This window comes from Impatiens glandulifera, chromosome 2 (genome assembly GCF_907164915.1).
Source record: "Impatiens glandulifera chromosome 2, dImpGla2.1, whole genome shotgun sequence".
NCBI lineage: Eukaryota > Viridiplantae > Streptophyta > Magnoliopsida > Ericales > Balsaminaceae > Impatiens > Impatiens glandulifera.
The window spans coordinates 63,530,301-63,548,201 of NC_061863.1; the positions used below are offsets into that span (position 1 = coordinate 63,530,301).

The window sequence follows — 17,901 nt, forward strand, 5'->3', positions numbered from 1 at the left end:
TTATAATGAAATTATACATTAAGTAAATTTGTTAGCAAATAATTATTTACTTGTTACGCGGTTTATAATGTTTTGTACTCTTTTTATTATTTTACGAAAATTTATTTAATTAAATGTTTATCAATTCTGATAATGGTATCTAATATTTGATATAATATTATTTGTATTGATTAAAAAATATTGTCACAATTATATACCAATTCATAAATTATTCTGTGTATCAAAACATTATTTTTAGTTTTTTTTGTAAGATTATTTGATCTCAACAATTATTTAGGAAAATATAATTAATTGTATTTTGAATTTGGTCAACGGATTAGGGATAATATTATCTTTTTTTTTTATTGAAGAAAAGGTAAATTGAAGTGATGTTATAATATTAAAATGTTTATAAAATAAATGTAAAAATTATAAATGGTAATAAACTATAAATTAAGTTTTATTATATATTATAAAGTAATAGTTGTATATTATATTTTATGACCAAAAAAAGTGAGAAAGACAGGTGTACAAAATAATTAATATGGTTTTATCCCATAGTTAAAAAAAGATTGATTGGTGCTAATCTATTACGTATGGAAAAACTTTTTAAGAAAGAGAAAAAATCAATGAATGGGTAGGGACAGATTATTTTTACTTACCGTTAATTTTGATTTGGGTAAGGTCTTTATAAAGAATGACTATTTGTGGAAAAGTATATTTAATTTCTGGGTAAAAAAAGGTAAAAGATTAGCTAAAAACCTTATTTACTTTACTTTTTTTTTTAAATAAATAAATTGGAATTTATCTCTAAAAATAATATACATCTAGTAAAAAGATAAGTATCACTATTCCTTTAACGGTTCTTTTTACAAATTTAATGATTATTTTAACAAAACTAAGTAAAAATCGAGACTATCTAAAATCCATCACATGCAAAAGGTCAAACTAGTAGAATTTCCAGAGTTTTTACTCACAAATAATAATAAACTTTAATTTGATACATCAACTATCTAAATTTTCACAATTATAACCTTTGATAAACAATCTAAGAAAGTTTTTTGATTTGTTCAAATAATGCCCATAACAAAATCCCAATAAGGGTATCTCTGGCCAGGTTTTTCAGAAGGGTGACGACCCAAGAACCGGAGGCATCACCGGAAGATTTCTTCCCTGCAAGGTCCCTAAACCGCAAGTTACCAGTGTCGGATATTAACGAGTAAATCACACCATTCAAGTGGCCTTTTCCAATAACACCAACCACTCTCTTGCTGTTGTTTACAGCCTTGCTCCTCTTCAAAGACCAAGACATATACTAAACACAAACAAAAGATAGGTTCATGAATAATAAATTAATAATAAGATTAGAGAATGAGTGGTTTCGTTTCTTACTACATCTCGTTCGTGAATGAGTGATTGCAGAAGCGATGGATAAGAAAAACTTAGTTGCTCGTATAGCTGGTAAGAGCTATCATCATCCTGCAACTCCTACACCAACAAGCCAATTAAGGAATGAAACAATAAAAAACAGAAACAAAAGTAGGGGAAATCAATGAAATAAACTATGCGAAAACCTTAAATTTGGTTGTGTCTATAGACGAGGATGTTATTCCGCGAAATACAGAGAGTAGAAGGTTCAGCTTCTCGTTCCAATCTAGGGAATTCCATGCCCTTTCGAGCTGCAGCAACAACACTTCATCAATTATCATATACTTGTTTACATGTAAACAACAATCTTATCAACAACAGTTCACACTGAAACAATCATACAGTGATCTCAATTGGTCGATCCCCCAGAACAATTTGAGCGCCAATGTTTTCCGATACTCTCCTAGCAGCTCGAAACTGCAACAAGGAAAACATATTCATAGTACACACATAATTAACCTCCTCCATTGTCAAACAATTACCTCATCCCCGAAAGGACGGTTCACATCTGAAGAGATTTTCGACGAAAAAGTTGCTAAAAGTAGACGCAACGCGAGAGCAGTCTGACCACCTAAGAATCCCGAAGAAATATCTTATATATATATATATATGACCATTAAAGTTAATGAATTTTAAACATTAAATTCTTACCCAAATCTAAACTGCGGCCAACGGCACCAAAAAATCCTGCCCCCGATAAAGAGAACATATTTGAGCGTAGTTGTTGACCTGGCTCATCACCAGTATACATAATCCCAGCTCTGAAAATGAATTCTGTGACACTTGAAGTTTAGCTAGAATTAACTATTCCATCTCCAAATGTGTAAAAAATCAATATAACTAAACTAATCCATTTTTTCCTCTGTTTACTATTGATGCTGTTACAGACTACAATTTTCTTTTTAACATCATGTACAAATTTAACTAAACTAATCTCAATAAAATAAACACAAACACATACACACGTGTGTATAATCCTTAAATTCAAATTAAAGCGATAGCGTACGTCGACATTTTCTATATATACTAAATATTTCTAAGTTACCAAACTAGCTCATCATTTCAGTTAATCTATTCAAGTGATTTTCTACAATAAATTCGTCAACTACATTGATATACGATTATATAAGTAGAAATTACGGGTTCACGGATCGCCTTCTAGAAGACTTGCGGTTACAAGTTACAACCTAGCATGCAAAGCACATCAATTTGAAAATGTTGCTTTCCTCCCAGAATGGAGCAGTTTTTGGATATCAAAGAGAAGATTATGGAAACACTTGTAATCTCACTTATCTGATTCTATTTCTAAAACTAAAAACAAACAAAAAATGGAATTGGGAGAAAATTTGCTATTTGGCACAGTGCGATGAAAGTAGTAATCTGTGTTCGGAGAAGTAATAAGTACATGTCAGTGAACTTGGAAACTTCCTAGTTCCAACATAAATGTTGGCTTACTACACAATACCAGATATAACATATAACCCTTTTTAGTGTAACAATGGAACATTCATATTACCCTCTAACAGATATAACATTTAAAACAGAAAAAGAAAGAATCAGAGTTCATTGATATACATGAAGAGATTGCACTTCTCCCCTGAACTAAGAAAAATCATTTTAGAAATCTTATTGAGCCCTCTTTCCAGATTTATGCGCTGTTTAGTTTTATTTTATTGGAAAAGTGGTTGTATAGAGATTTCTTTCTTTTCTCTATATTGTACGAATGATTTTGGTGACCTTGCAAATGACGGACAACAACTTCTTAAGCTGGAGCAAGGCTGTGAAAATCGCATTAGTGGCAAAAATGAAGCTTAGATTCATTACCGACTGGATCAAAGTTTCAAAAGATGGAAAGGTAATTTGCAGCTAATTAACTTGATGTAAACTCCTCTTTTCCTTTGGTTTTTGAGGATAAGAAAACATGAACTGGTGAAAAGAACCAGCAGCAACTGAATTTTCTGCTTCTATGATTTAGCTTGATCTGAAGAAGATATTTAAGGGGAAAACCCCACGCAGAATCACACGATTATGTTATCTTTGTTGATTATGCCTGTATAACAACTTTTGATCGAGCTTTTTCCGTTAAACAACATAAAAGTAGTGGGGTTCTGTTGTGATCTAAACTTAATGCATGACATTCAGCAAACAGATGCTCTTAAACCAAGTCTATTTGCCCGAAGAAACTGTAAAGAAAAGCCATACATGTAGGTTTAGTTAAACTTCACAAGGAAAATGTCATGGACATACCAGAATTTAATCATAATATACTCTGTTTCTAGATGAACTCAATCTGCAAACCTAAAGTTCATCTTCTATCCCAAAATTGTTGTGTTGTACAAGTAAAACAAAATGAAAAAGTAATAACAATTGACGTGTTGTGCAAATCTTGTTTGATCTTATTATGGTATTATTCTGTGTTTCAGCTTAGTTACTGTCTAAATAAAATTAGACATCCTAAATAAGAAGAACCAGTGAAAGTATTAAAGATCAAAACCAAGATTAAGAAGTCTGACTTGCCTGCTTCTGCAGAGCTCCACGACAACATTATCCGGGTTGACTGTACGGAGAACGCGCTCAACATCGGATGCCGATTGAGGGGAGATGTGAGAAGTTCCGATGAGCCAAATAGCCTCCGGCTCGACAAACTCGGTTCGCCAGGGGGGGACAGGGCCGAATTGGGTCTTAGAGATGAGAACCAAGCTTCCGTTGTCGGCTAAATCGAGCAATTCGGGATGGGCGCGAGCAATTGCCTGTCGAGATTGAGTTAGGAGTGAGGATTTATAGTCGAAATCAGGTGGAGGAGGAGCAATTGACACTCTGATGGGTTTTAAGGATCTGGAATGGGACTTGAAGGGGTAAGAGTAGGTATTCATGCACTTGGTTCCTCCTAGCAATGAGAAGGAAGATGCTAGAAGAAGAGTCTTCTTCATGGAGAAGTCCATCATCAGAGATGAACAACCGAACAAGGGAAAACCCTGAAACCCAGAATCCCAGTAGCTTTCTCTCTACAAGAATTTGGACCATTTGTGCTCTCAGCTCTGTATGTAATGGTGAAAGAAAGGAAAAACGAATGGCCAGTAGAAGATCAACCTTCTAGGGCCTGTTTAATTCTACGTATTTCAGAAAAGCTCTAACATGGGATTGGGTTGGATCAAAATAAATCAAATGTATTCCATGTATTATAAAAATATATATATATATATATAAAATTTAAAAGGTTTTATGTTTGAATGGTTATAATATTTATATATATAGTTATAACTTTTAAATGTATCTAACGTATTCATTACTTATCTATAAGAAAATCGATTTTGGGAATACTTCGTTCGTGACACTCTTTAGCGGAAAATTGTCAAACTATTATCAAAATATTTTTGAGATATCTAATAAAAATGATGTTAAAGTGGTAGATTGTTTTTGTCACACATCTAACCAAATTATTTGAAGAATTTTATTAAATATACAACTTTCCACTAAAAAGGAGGGGAGACGAGATCTCCTTGTATATATTTTTACTAACGTTTCGATTGACCTAAAGTCTGACAATAAGTTTTCTCTGTTCGACTCTCCCAATTTTAAAACTAGTTATATTTATCATGTGTCTCTCCAAAAAACTTCATCCCGGTTTCCTTAGAAAGAGGTGTGAAAATAAATAATTTCATAAAAAATCTCGTTTTTTAGTTAGGAAACTATCAATGGAGGAGTCTTGAAATCTAACAAACTAAAAATGAAATAATTTCATCTTGCTAGCAGATGCAACATTTGTTTGAAGAGTGGAGAATTCAATCAAAATCTCCTTCAATTTCAATGGGATATACCATCAAAAGTCGTTGACTTATGGGTCAAATGAATTAAATTGTGTTCTAGCAACAAAATCGTAGACGACTATAAACCAATTCCCTCCATCATGTGTGGACAATTTAGAAAGAAAAAAATAGAAGAGTTTCGAAGCAAAAAGTTATGGATACGAGCGTCTCAAATTATTTATGTTACACGCGTTCGCCTCAATCCGAAAAAGAAGAGCTTGTACGAGATGAAATTTTTTTGATCTTATTAACATTTAAATTCTTATGTTGTTTTCTTATTTATTGACTTGTTTTTTCTTTCACTTTTGTAGCGTTTGAATGTATTTTATGCTCTTTTTAATAAAAGTTAACATTTTTCAAAAAAAAAATATTTAAAATAATTATTTTGTTAAAATTTTTTTTTTTTATATAATATTCATATTTTTTATAAATGATAAAAATCGTTCAAACACAATGATAAAGTATTACATGAGAATTTTTTTTAACAAAATTAATATAATACAACTACGTTACTTAGCAGGTTATCATATTCGTAAGTATTCGAGAAAAACAATTAACTCTCTAATGTCTAATCGACTCTAAGTACATAATTATGGATACGAATTCTTATCAAGTAGAGATGGACAGATATTTGTCTAAATAGTTGTATTTGACTCGGGTAATACACGGATTTTCAATCGTGTCATGTCAAAACTCATTTTTATCTGTGTCGTATCGTGCATTGACCCACTCAAAATATCATGATTCACGATTCTATTTGTGTCATATTAACTCGTATCGATATTTCACCAATAAAAGTTCTTTAATAGCGTAATTATATATTTTATGATATCGTAATTCTATTTGTGTCGTGCAACTGAAGGAGCTCGTGACCGAGAATCACAAGATCAGCTAACGCCCGTTAGCTAGAATGCTAACGGAGCGTCCGAACACCAACGACACTTGACGGATGGCTGACAGAATGCGCTGCAACCTCGAAACGACGCTGTTTTAAAGCCCCAATCGTCTTCTTTAATGTAATCACCGGAAGGATAAGAACAAATTTATCTTTGATTTTTCAAAGATTGAACTTTCTCCACAGTCAATCAAAATTAGGGGTGTAATCGAGTCGAGCTCGAACTAGTCCTAGCTCGAGTTTGGCTCGACTCGTTTTTTATTGGCTCGACTCGAGCTCGAGCTCGATCGAGCTTTTAATATTAAGTTCGAACTCGGCTCGAGTTTGGCTTGAAAAACTCAAATTTAAATATATTAATTTTTTATATTAAAAAAATAACTAAAAAAGATTTAGGATTTTATAGAAACGAGATATAAGTTTGGAAAAAGTATCAGTGGAAAGTCTTTTGAGTCTTCTTGCAAAATGATTGTGGAAGTCGTATATTAAAATTGAGATAAACTTGAAACATATTAGACTCTATTAAATTAGTGAAAGAAAAATAATTTTATATCTTATAAAATATAATATATTGAGATTGCATATATTAAATAATATTACAATATAAGACTGATATAGTTAGCTCATGGCTAACCCAAGACCGGTGAATTTCACACATCAATCAATAATCCTAGTCAAGGACCGAGAGTCCTTATAGCACCTCGACCGAGGCTTCTTAGCCCGGACCGATGGGTCCGATCGGGGGTCCTAGACCCGACCGATAAAAATGAACCCAAGGCCTATGATACGGTCCTAAGTCCTGTTTGGTATCAATTTTCAAAATTTAAAATTATTTTTTTAATTTTGGAACTTCAAACCATTTTCTAAAACTTCCGAAAAAAAAGTTAAAAAATACTTGTCAAATAAATAATCTTTTAAATTAATTATTTCTATTTAATTTAAACAATGAATTTCTAAAATATCAAATTGTAATTTGATTACTGAAAATTCCCAAATTATTTAAATTTGAAGTATAAATTAATTATTTTTAATTCATTTTAAAAGTTGTCAGAGATCATTTATTTTATTTTTTAAATAATATTTTATTTTAAAATAATATTTTTGACATGCAAACTGATTTTAAAATTTTTCGAACATCGAGCTTGTTCGGATAAGGGTTTTCTGGGGTTAAAAGATATAATTATATATATTAATTTTGTTTTATTTTACTAAAAAAATTTAAAACAAAATCATATTTTATTTGAAATTATCATAAATTTTTTAAATATATATATATATATAAATTTAAATTATTTAAAATTGTTACAAAAATTATAATTATAAAATATTTTATTTATATTTTATAATAAAATAAATAAGTTAAAATATTAATATATATTAAAATAATCACTTCTTGATGCAACTCAACTAGATCCTAGGCTAGTTCAATTATGGGAAAAATTAAGAGAAATTTGACTGAATAGCCTTAAAGAGTGAGTAAATGAGTTTTTGACTAACGCATATAATTAAATGCGTTGATGACCACTTTTCTTTTTTTTAACGAAAATGTCCCCGTTGCGAGACGCAACTGGATTCATTGTGAAAAACTATAATCGCGAGACATAATTTTTTATTTTTTTTTGTAAATTTTTCAAAAAAAAAAATCTTATCGCGATTGCTGTTTGCGTCTTGCGATTGTAGACTTTTCACAGGGCATTGTGGACTTTTCACATGGCATCCGGTTGCGTCTCGCAACTGGCGGTTGTGTCTCGCGACATGGGACAATTTCGTCAAAAAAATATAAAGTGGTCACCAACGCATTTTAAATTATGCGCTGGTCAAAATCTCATTTACCCAATTTTTAAGGCCATTTCATCAAATTTCCCAAAATTAACACCATTATTATCCAAAATATTTTATTCAAGTTAACACAAATTACTTTTATCTTAATGATGATGGTCAATTTTAAGAAAACAAAATTTTAAAATGAATATATGTATAATGCAAAATAGGGAAAATTTGACGAGATGACCTTAAAAAGTATCTTTAATGCGCTGTTGACCAACACATAAAATAATTGTGCTGATGACCGCTTTAAAATATTTTGACGAAATTACTCCGTCACATAATGCGAATGATAAGATGTCTCACGATAGAAAAATCTGTGAGAAAAAGGGAAGAAGACAAAGCAATGAGTAGAGAGAGAAAAGGGTAATAAGACAAAGCAGTGAGGAGAGAGACGCGAAAGGCAAGATTATGACGCGAAGAGCAAGATCGTCTCGCGACGGTACCATTGAAGTAATGCAATTATAGACTAACTAGAATGTTTTGCCATCGCGAGACGATCCTCCATTTGCGTTACGCGACAGAGATAATTTTATCATAATATTTTGAAGTGGTCACCGGTGAAATAAACCAGCGCATTTAAGAGCATTTCGTCAAATTTCTCGCAAAATAGACACGTCCATATTAGAAAAGAAGCTTATGAACATTTAATTATAAATATAGTAAAAAAATAAATTAACAAGTATACATGTTTTTAATATGTCTAGAATCTAGATTAATAAATATGATGACAATTTTTTTTATTAAAAACATTAATTAATTAATTAATTAATTTATTTGAATTTAAGAAATGAGAAAAGAGTTGCGACTAGTAGACTATCATTCATTCATATGGACAATTTTCAGCCTCTCTCTCTCAATGACTCCAATGGCGGCTAAGTATATATACAAGTAAATGATGAATCATAGTTTCGGTTTCTTCTGCTACAGCTGCTGCTAGTATATATGCGTTTTTGTTTTCCATTTCAGAATCCGTTCACCACAATTCAATGGCTGCCGTTACCCTTTCTCTTCACCGGCTCCCTCTCTTCACCACTCCAATACACCGTTACACCTGCAAAAATCAATGTTCCAGATTTCCTCTCTCCACCACAATGACTTTTCTCCGTCCCTGCGCTATTTCCAGCCGGCCATACGGCAAGAACAACTCCACAGTTTCTTCCGCCTATGTGACCGGCCCGCCGTCTGGTCCGCTTACCGAGCAACCCGATTCGGAGATTGAGGTTTCCAAGTTGAAAGACACTGAAGATCTGTCTAATCCGTTAAGTTGGCGACTGTTGTGGACTCTCCTCATTCGCCATAAGCTGAGAATCTCTATTGCTTTCATCAGTCTAATTGGAGCAACCTGTTGCACTCTCTCTATGCCCTTGTATTCCGGTAACATCCCTTCCCTCAAATATATTCTCTTTTCATCTGGGATCCAATTTATTGGTCAAGTACACAATTAGCAAGCAACAACCTGTGCTGAATTGGAGGTCTGAATTCTGAAGATAGTCATAACTATTTGTTGTATACATATAAGGAAACAGGTTCAAGTGCTTCTCCTCCCACTAAACTATAAGAATGCCTTTGGGAACTTGGTTTCCTTAGTAATGTATAGCAAATGATTAGGGGAAAAAAGGAGGATTCTTTTTGCCAAAGAAGCTGGAGGGAACTGTTGTTGTCTGAATGTGTTAACTTGAAACCTTTATATTTTTTGGCTGTAAGATCAATTAAATGAGGCATATGTTATAGAAAGATAGTAACTTCAGTTCATGATTACAAGACTAGAGTAAAGTTAGTTTGGTCCATGTGTGACAAAAGAAAAAGGGTCCTCTTTCTGAACCTTAATTCAGTGATTTCGAATATGCTGTCACTGAAGTGGATAGGGTCACAATGAACGCACTTCATATCCCTTATTGGCCAGTAACACACTATCGCCCCTCATTGTTACTGTGATTGTGAGAGAGTGTGGAAAGTTAGACCACTAGCTTTTATCAATTTGCATTCATTTCCTCTTCTTTTTTTTGTTCATTCAATCTTGCTGCTGCTTTCTTCGCCATAATTTGCAAATTCTTCCTCAATTAGTTAAAAGAATGAAATTGGATAATATTATAACAATGGAAAGGAAGAGGTGAAAAAATTAATGTGCCATCTTGGCAACATTGATCTAATGTAGAATTCAAGAGGGCGTAACGTCATGTTAGGCTGCTAGCTAAGCTCTTCTATGCTGGCAACATTAACGAAAATTTACTTTTTCTATCAAGAAAACCTGGGATTGATATCTTGCGCAAATTTAGGTCTCAATTTGGCACAAATGGAATTAGAACGAGTAATTTGAATATCTTATGCAAGTTGAGAGGTGAAAATGTGTTTCTTCCTGTTCATTATTTTACTGTATTTAAGTAGATGTCAACATTGTTTTGAAAGATTTGATTATAAATTGTGATCAGCAGTTATCTATCCTCCCTAAGTTTTTACCTTTCCAAATGGATTTGTGTGTTTACCAATGACAAGTAAGCTGTGTTTCAGTGACGTTATTAATGTCTACTTATTATTTTCAGGAAAGTTCTTTGAGGTACTCATAGGCAAGGGTGACAAACCTCTTTGGGATGTCATTAGTAAGATTGCCATTCTGTATATTTTAGAGCCAGTTTTCACAATCTTCTTTGTTGTGAATTTGAGCACTACATGGGAGAAAGTAATGTCAAACTTACGAGCACAGATGTTTAAAAGGATTTTAACCCACAAGGTACACAAACATTTATACTAATCTCTTTTATGTTTTACTTGGTAGTCTTTTTTGTATCTCTCGTATCATTGTTTTTCATCATTTTGAATGTTGGTCCATGTCCAACATATAATTCGTCATTACGAGGAAAAAAATTTAATGTACTATATTGTGTTTTCCCAGCATTGTTTCTTTTTAGCGGTGCCTGGCTTTTTATTTTTTTTACCTATAGTATTTATGGTAAGCAAGATATCTGTTATAGATTTATCTACATCGAATGCTACATTCATAATCTTTTAGATTAAATTTTGTTGAGCTAGCTCACTTCATGCAACCCTCCGACTTGATGGAACAACTTTAACCAAGATATCACTTCATAGATATATGGATCTTAACCATTCTGATGGACATGGACATGTCTTCACTGACCATGCAATAGGAAGCTTCCTAATGACTTCAACTGGTTTTATTTGGAAAAAAATATTTCCTATTTTGATTCATCAGCAAATCAACATAGATTGTTTATATCAATTTTATGGTATCCTAATGCATGGGATTATTAAAATATGTATTCTTCTTCTATGAGACTACCATCTGACTGCATCAAAATATATTCAAGTGACTGTTTATCCTGAATGATTCTTATAGATTAATTATTCATGTTGTTAATATAGTTCACGTGAGTAATTATCATCTTGAACAAATGTGCTATTGACGTATTTCATTATCTCTTGCAGGTTGCATTTTTCGACAAATACAAGGTACATGATTTCATTCCTCTTGATTCCCATTAAGTTTAATAGGTGGCATCTGTTGAGGATCACTTAGGAGCTTATGTCTGGAAGCTTTGCCTGTGTGGAATGAAAGCTCATACACTCTATGCTGTCTTTGTTGATTGTTCTGATTATATTTTCATCCGTTCTTACTGCAATTGGATCCCCTTTTCAATCAACCAATTATAGTATTGCTGTATTTGAGTATAATGATAAAATGCAATATCAATTTGTAGCTAACTGTTGCAATAAAAAGCACGTGAAATTGCCACCTATTTCTCTTTACTCGCAATGCTTTTATCTACATTTTTTTATGCATCTCAATAATTTGACAATGGAACTAAAAAGTCTTTAGTGTGCTTCTGATAGGTTGGGGAGCTCACTGCTTTAATAACATCTGATTTGGGTTCCATTAAAGATATTGTGGGTGAGAATGTTTCAAGAGATCGAGGATTCAGGGCTATTTCAGAGGCAAGCTATTCTTCACTAAGAGAAGAGCTTTATATTGGATACAGTTAAGCTTGTATTAAAAAAATTGTGATTCTTATCAATTAGGCACTTCAAGCATGATGATCTTTTTAGTTATTTACTTGGTTTTGCATGATAGTATTGCATGAGGTTTCAATGAAACTATTTTCTTATCCAAGTTCACTGTAAAGTTCTCGTCTGTGTTTCCATTGAGGTTTCATGACTTTCATTTGTCTTGCAGGTGGTTGGAACAATATGTATCTTGTTCACTCTCTCCCCGGAACTTGCACCTCTTTTGGGGTTGCTCGTGCTTGCAGTGTCTGTTTTAGCGGGTAAATTTTTTTTTTTATTTTAATGGACATTCTTTCTGCAGGGTGCTGATTATTGGAACTTAACAGCTTTGATTCATGTAAATCCATTTCACTTTGGTTGAAAATATATTTTAGTATCAATTTTTGGTAAAACTATTTAAAAGCATCTTTTAAGCACTGAATATACAGCAGCCTCCAAAACAGTAGAATGGTTAAAGAGGACATCCAATTGAATACAAAGTAGCTTCATGCCTTAGTGTGTAAAACTTAATTGACCAAAATTTTGTGCAATGATCAGCTAATCTGGTTTACTGACTGTAAACTTCCAGCTGTGTACAAGCGCTCAACTGTGCCAGTCTATAAAGCACATGGTGCTGCTCAAGCATCCATGGCTGACTGTGTCAACGAAACATTTTCTGCTATACGCACTGTGAGTTTACATGCTCGGTTATGTAGTCTTTCAGTTTGTTTGATCTTAATAAGTGAATTCTTAATCAGAGAGAGTAAACTTAGTTTAAGATACAACAGGATGTGTTATGGTAGAATCAACACATTTTCAACATAAACCTTTTCTCACGCAGGTAAGATCTTTTGGTGGAGAAAAGCGTCAAATGTCTATATTTGGAAAACAGGTATTGAGGGATGAAATATACATCACTAAATACCTTCAATATCATTTCCTAAGTGAAGTGCCTATTCCTTAAACTCGCACTAACATACTTTTATCACGGATCTTGTAGATTCTTGCTTACCAGAGTAGTGGCATAAAGCTTGGAACTTTCAAGTCCTTAAATGAATCTGTAACCAGAATTGCAGTTTATATTTCTCTGATGGCCTTGTATTGCCTTGGAGGTGGCAAAGTGAAGGCTGTAAGCACAGTAACCTACTTATTATTTTTATTAGATAAATTCTTCTGCATTTGGTACCTTCTTGAGTTATTTTATGCCCTCCACTTAAATTGGAAGGATTAGTACGGTTAAAATACTTGGAAGATGTCTTTTTGGGTAGAGCATATTCAAATAATCTAGCTTACAAGTTAATGATTCCTTGGCCCCCCACCTGCGACATCTACGGTGAATTCTCCCCAAGGTCCATCCCATCCACAGACAGTGGATCATGGGGATCTCTCGGAAGGAGATCAGATGATTAGAACATATACATTTGTTCAGCCGTGCGAGGAGGTTACAACCTCCAAGCACGTTTTCCGATGCTGTACTCGTTTGATCATATTTATATCATAGCAGGTGCTGGCTACGGTTTTAATTAAATTTTCAGTTTTCAATTTTTTTTTTTGAATCCTCGAACATTATTTCTTGATGACTTGAACTGTGCACCCTTTGATATCTTTAGTGCAGTTTCTCCTTTGATTTATATCTCCATTGTTACAATTTATTAATCAAATCAAAATTTACTCCTTGTCTTGTTTTTTTTTGGACAGGGTGAACTGACACCAGGAACTATGGTCTCTTTTATTGGATACACTTTCACATTAACTTTTGCTGTGAGTCATCCTTTCATTTGGCATCACAAATCAGTTATGTCCTTTTTCCATTTTTATGATATGGTTGAACTGGAACAATTCATCATTCAGGTTCAAGGGCTAGTTAATACTTTTGGAGATCTTCGTGGGGCTTTTGCTGCTACAGAGAGGATTAACTCTATTGTATCGGGAACTGATATTGACGAGGCCCTAACCTATGGTTTGGAAAAAGATATCAAGGACCAGAGAGTGAAAGATAAGAATTTAGATTTCTTTGTCAGTGACTCTGTTGATTCCAATCAATATCAGGATCTGCATTTCTTTTCATCTATTAAATCAAGCAGCAAGCTGCATAGCTTAGCCTGGTCAGGGGACATTTGTCTCAGAGGTATGTTTTCTCAATCAACAACACTTTTTTGTTATTTTCTTTTCAGTTCTGCATCAGGCCTTATACTGTTTATAGTTAGGATAACATATGAAAAACAATATATTATTATAGAATATGCTTTAATAGAGCTAGAAGGATATCATAGCTTCTAATATACTTAATCTGTTGGCTTTATTAATCAATATACTGTTGTGAACTTGGCTTGTTTGATGTGGTTTATTTTGATTTATTTGAAATAAACCAAAATCCCATTATAAATCATTTCATCCGTCGATCATTCAAATAATCAACCAAAATATTAAGGATATTTCAGTCATTTGACCCGAATAAACATCTTTTCATCAACTTTTATTTTTCTGAAAAATTCTAATTTTTCTTTATATAAAAAAACCCAGATTACACAAGCTCTTAGTAAACAAACACTTGGTGGCTGGAAAATGTCTCATATGAGATGAATTGTTGTAAAGCCTTAGGCATGCCTACAGAAATCAGGATACTAAAACTTATGAGCATTTGATCAATCCTCTTATCCTGTATTCGTGCACTCTGAGAACATCACGCTTTCATACATTAGTATTATCTTATAATTTGATAGTTTGCATAGTTAAATCTTGTATTGTTGTATAACTCAGGGTTTAAATTGGTTGGCCTAGTCTTAAAAGTTCTTAATGCTTTTCATTAGTTATCATCATCATATTGCAAAACAAAGCTAATTACACCACATAGATATCTGAATATAGTTAGATTAATGGGACACTTGGGTTCTGATGGAACAAAGCATTTATGCAGATGTGCATTTCTCTTACCCTTTGAGGCCTGACGTGGAAATCTTGAATGGTTTGAATCTGACATTGAGAAATGGAGGTGTAACTGCTCTAGTAGGCCCTAGCGGTGCAGGGAAAAGTACAATAGTTCAGCTATTGGCACGTTTCTATGAGGTTCTGCTATCTCAACTTTTGACACCTAAAAACTTGCCCCCCATTCTTTCTCCCTTGGAAGATTCTTGAGGATCGTATACATGTCCTTATTTGCAGCCAACAAGCGGTTCCATAACAGTTGCAGGAGAAGATATTAGAACGTTTGATAAGAGTGAATGGGCACGCGCAGTGTCCATTGTGAACCAAGTACATAATTCTTCCTTTGTCTTCTTCTTCTTCTTCTTGTATAAAGTCTTCGGGTGTGTGTGATTCCTTTTTCCTGAAAAGGTGTCGCTTAAATTGAAAATTGCAGGATCCTGTTCTATTTTCGGTGTCGATAGGAGAAAACATTGCATATGGGCTCCCAGATGACTATGTTTCCAAGGATGACGTGATAAAGGCAGCAAAGGCAGCAAATGCTCACGATTTTATCATTGCTCTTCCTCAGGTTTGTTTTATTTATTTATTTCCTTTTTGTGGTTTTCTGTTGGCTGATTTCCGTTGTTATTCACAAGGGCTATGACACACTTGTGGGTGAGCGTGGAGGCTTACTTAGCGGAGGGCAGAGACAGGTATATTTATTTTTAAAACTTGAATTATGATTGCAAAAGGGTTCTTTCTCTCTATTATGATTTGCAATGAATGAATGTACAGAGAGTAGCTATAGCAAGAGCTCTGCTTAAGAATGCCCCGATTCTGATTCTGGACGAGGTAGGTAGAATAGAAAAAGATGAATTAAAGTAAATGATTTTGTTGAACAAGAAACGTGAGAGACACATTTGGATTGCATTGTTTGTGTTGTGTTGTGTTGTGTTTAGGCGACGAGTGCCTTAGATGCGGTTAGTGAACGGTTGGTGCAAGATGCTTTAGACCGCTTAATGAAAGGAAGAACAACACTAGTAATAGCTCACAGATTAAGCACGGTTCAGAATGCTAATCACATTGCTCTTTGTTCTAATGGGAAGATTGAAGAGTTGGGGACCCATCATGAGTTATTGGACAGAAATGGTCAATATGCCGTATTAGTTCGTTCCCAGAGCTTCAATTAAAAAAAAACTAATCATTTTCGATTTCTTTGCATTTAATTAATTATATAATCAAAGAAAGAATATTTTAAGGTTTGACAAATGTAGACCAGTAGACTGTCTTAAACCATACGCCTAATAATTTCTACATTTTTCTCTCTAGAAAAATTGGTGATTATTATTATTATTATTACCTTTTCTTTTTGGAGAATTAAAACTATTTCAATTAATAGCTATATTAGATTCAAAGTTATCCATCCATCCATATTATGGTAACTAAACAGTCAAATCTCTTGTGCCACCCATGCTTATGTAATGTGGTCCAAGTTTTCATTGTAGATATGATAATTTTGAACAATACCCATAAACTGTGACAAAATATAATGGTCTTTAAGTTTTTAATTTTAATTCTCTAAAATAAATAAATAACAACTCAATTTTGAGTCCAAAAAATCTTTTACATTAATAAAACTTCCATCAAAGGTCCTGAAAATAGCGGTCAATTATCATAATCACTATAGAGAGTTTGAAATAAATGAAAGTAAAGAGAGGAGGATGGATTTTATTTATTTATTTATTTTATCAACTACCCATTTGAAAATGGTAGCATTTGACTTTCTTAATTAAATAGGTTTGAATTAGCATCAAACTAAACTTGAACTACTCTACTTACTTACTGGTTATTGTTTTTTTTTTCCGCTAAAAAAGCCGTAGGACGTTACTCTACTTACTGGTTATTGAATTTATAAAATTAACACGATTTTCAAAATAATAACTTAAGGTTTTTATTATTGAGAATCAAACTCTAATAAGACATTTTATCTCTAATTTAGTCAGAATTTTTGACACAGAGAACTGTTTCTCTAATCATATTTTTAATAAAAACAAGTCATTCTTACAAAACAAAATGCTATCATATATCAACATTAACATGCATGGTTTGCAACTTGATTATCATAAAAGAAATTAATCATCACTTGTTTATTGACATTGAGTAAAATTATTTGTCAAATAAAAGCAACAATCATGATATGATTGCTATCTGTTACCAATCATTCAATCTTAGAATAATAAGTAAATAATTATAATGATTAAAAAATATCACAAATTTATTAATTAAATCTAAGCTGAAGATTTATTTGAGGACGAAAATAGCTAGCCTAGCTAGGAACATATATGTATATAAGAGAGTGCTTCCTGGTTCAGGTTTCACATAATTAACATATAATTATCAACTTCATCATTATTTAATCATTTAAATAATAATAGTCAATAATTTTTAATATATATTATATTAACAGTGCTTTTGTGATTATTTATCCATATATAAAATTAATTAATTTATTCAACTGAGTTTACACTTATATTGATAAGCTCATAATTGATTAGAGTAATTTAAATGGTACTGATATACAATAATTTATGTTCGATTTCAATTAAGAACACAAATGAAATGAAAACATGAGGGTAGAATCGTGTTAATTTTCTAAAAAATTTAAAAAAAAAAATATTTTTTGTAAGGTGGAAGATGTAATATATAAACAAAGTTACAAATTAATCACCCTTATAAAACTTTGCTAAGCAAGTCTAACAAAGTGAAAATAATTTTATTATCTGTATATTTTATTGAAATAATTAATTTGGTATTATTAGAAAAAATAATAATAATTAATTCTGTAGAGGAATGATTTGGAGATTACATAAAATATTCGAAAAATGAAGTCATTGACAAGTGGATCTATTACCTATTAATTATTTATTTATGTGTAGGTTATGGGCCTTATGGCCGAAAGAAATTATACATTCATTACATTATACATCGTCCACCACCACGTGTCTATTAAAACAATGTTATCCAAATAAATAAATAAATAATATATAATACCTACCAATTACCAAC

The 17,901-nt window shown here is 32.5% G+C and overlaps 2 protein-coding genes across 4 annotated transcripts; one reads left to right on the forward strand and one right to left on the reverse strand.

The window, feature by feature from the left end:
* Positions 1-969: 969 nt before the first annotated feature.
* LOC124927231 (traB domain-containing protein) lies at positions 970-4,439 on the reverse strand. 3 transcript variants are annotated; one of them, XM_047467614.1, is made up of 7 exons: positions 3,925-4,439; positions 2,059-2,168; positions 1,890-1,978; positions 1,750-1,824; positions 1,554-1,658; positions 1,372-1,458; positions 970-1,294 (listed from the first exon to the last, which is right to left on the reverse strand). In XM_047467614.1, the coding sequence occupies exons 1-7, from the start codon at positions 4,350-4,352 to the stop codon at positions 1,028-1,030; spliced, it is 1,161 nt and encodes a 386-aa protein (XP_047323570.1). In that variant the 5' UTR covers positions 4,353-4,439; the 3' UTR covers positions 970-1,027. The 3 variants fall into 3 exon arrangements, with proteins under 3 accessions (XP_047323570.1, XP_047323569.1, XP_047323571.1); XM_047467613.1 differs by having other exon boundaries at positions 1,372-1,467; positions 3,925-4,437; XM_047467615.1 differs by having other exon boundaries at positions 1,372-1,467; positions 2,059-2,181; positions 3,925-4,134.
* Positions 4,440-8,744: 4,305 nt separating this feature from the next.
* LOC124925508 (ABC transporter B family member 28) lies at positions 8,745-16,054 on the forward strand. The gene is made up of 16 exons (XM_047465531.1): positions 8,745-9,306; positions 10,473-10,660; positions 11,377-11,400; positions 11,782-11,883; positions 12,122-12,212; positions 12,521-12,621; positions 12,773-12,823; positions 12,932-13,060; positions 13,630-13,692; positions 13,783-14,059; positions 14,849-14,997; positions 15,094-15,183; positions 15,290-15,424; positions 15,492-15,548; positions 15,631-15,687; positions 15,795-16,054. The coding sequence occupies exons 1-16, from the start codon at positions 8,919-8,921 to the stop codon at positions 16,023-16,025; spliced, it is 2,133 nt and encodes a 710-aa protein (XP_047321487.1). The 5' UTR covers positions 8,745-8,918; the 3' UTR covers positions 16,026-16,054.
* The last annotated feature ends 1,847 nt before the right edge of the window (positions 16,055-17,901 follow it).

Bases quoted from the DNA above. Each gene is read 5' to 3' on its own strand.
- LOC124927231 (XM_047467613.1), bottom strand. From the start codon at position 4,352: ATGATGGACTTCTCCATGAAGAAGACTCTTCTTCTAGCATCTTCCTTC. The intron at 1,468-1,553 runs GTTTTCGCATAG...TTGTTGGTGTAG, and splicing joins TAGACACAACCAAATTTAAG to GAGTTGCAGGATGATGATAG. The intron at 1,295-1,371 runs GTAAGAAACGAA...GTTTGTGTTTAG, and splicing joins TCATTCACGAACGAGATGTA to TATATGTCTTGGTCTTTGAA.
- LOC124925508 (XM_047465531.1), top strand. From the start codon at position 8,919: ATGGCTGCCGTTACCCTTTCTCTTCACCGGCTCCCTCTCTTCACCACT. The intron at 9,307-10,472 runs GTAACATCCCTT...TATTATTTTCAG, and splicing joins CTCTATGCCCTTGTATTCCG to GAAAGTTCTTTGAGGTACTC. The intron at 12,213-12,520 runs GTAAATTTTTTT...GTAAACTTCCAG, and splicing joins TGCAGTGTCTGTTTTAGCGG to CTGTGTACAAGCGCTCAACT.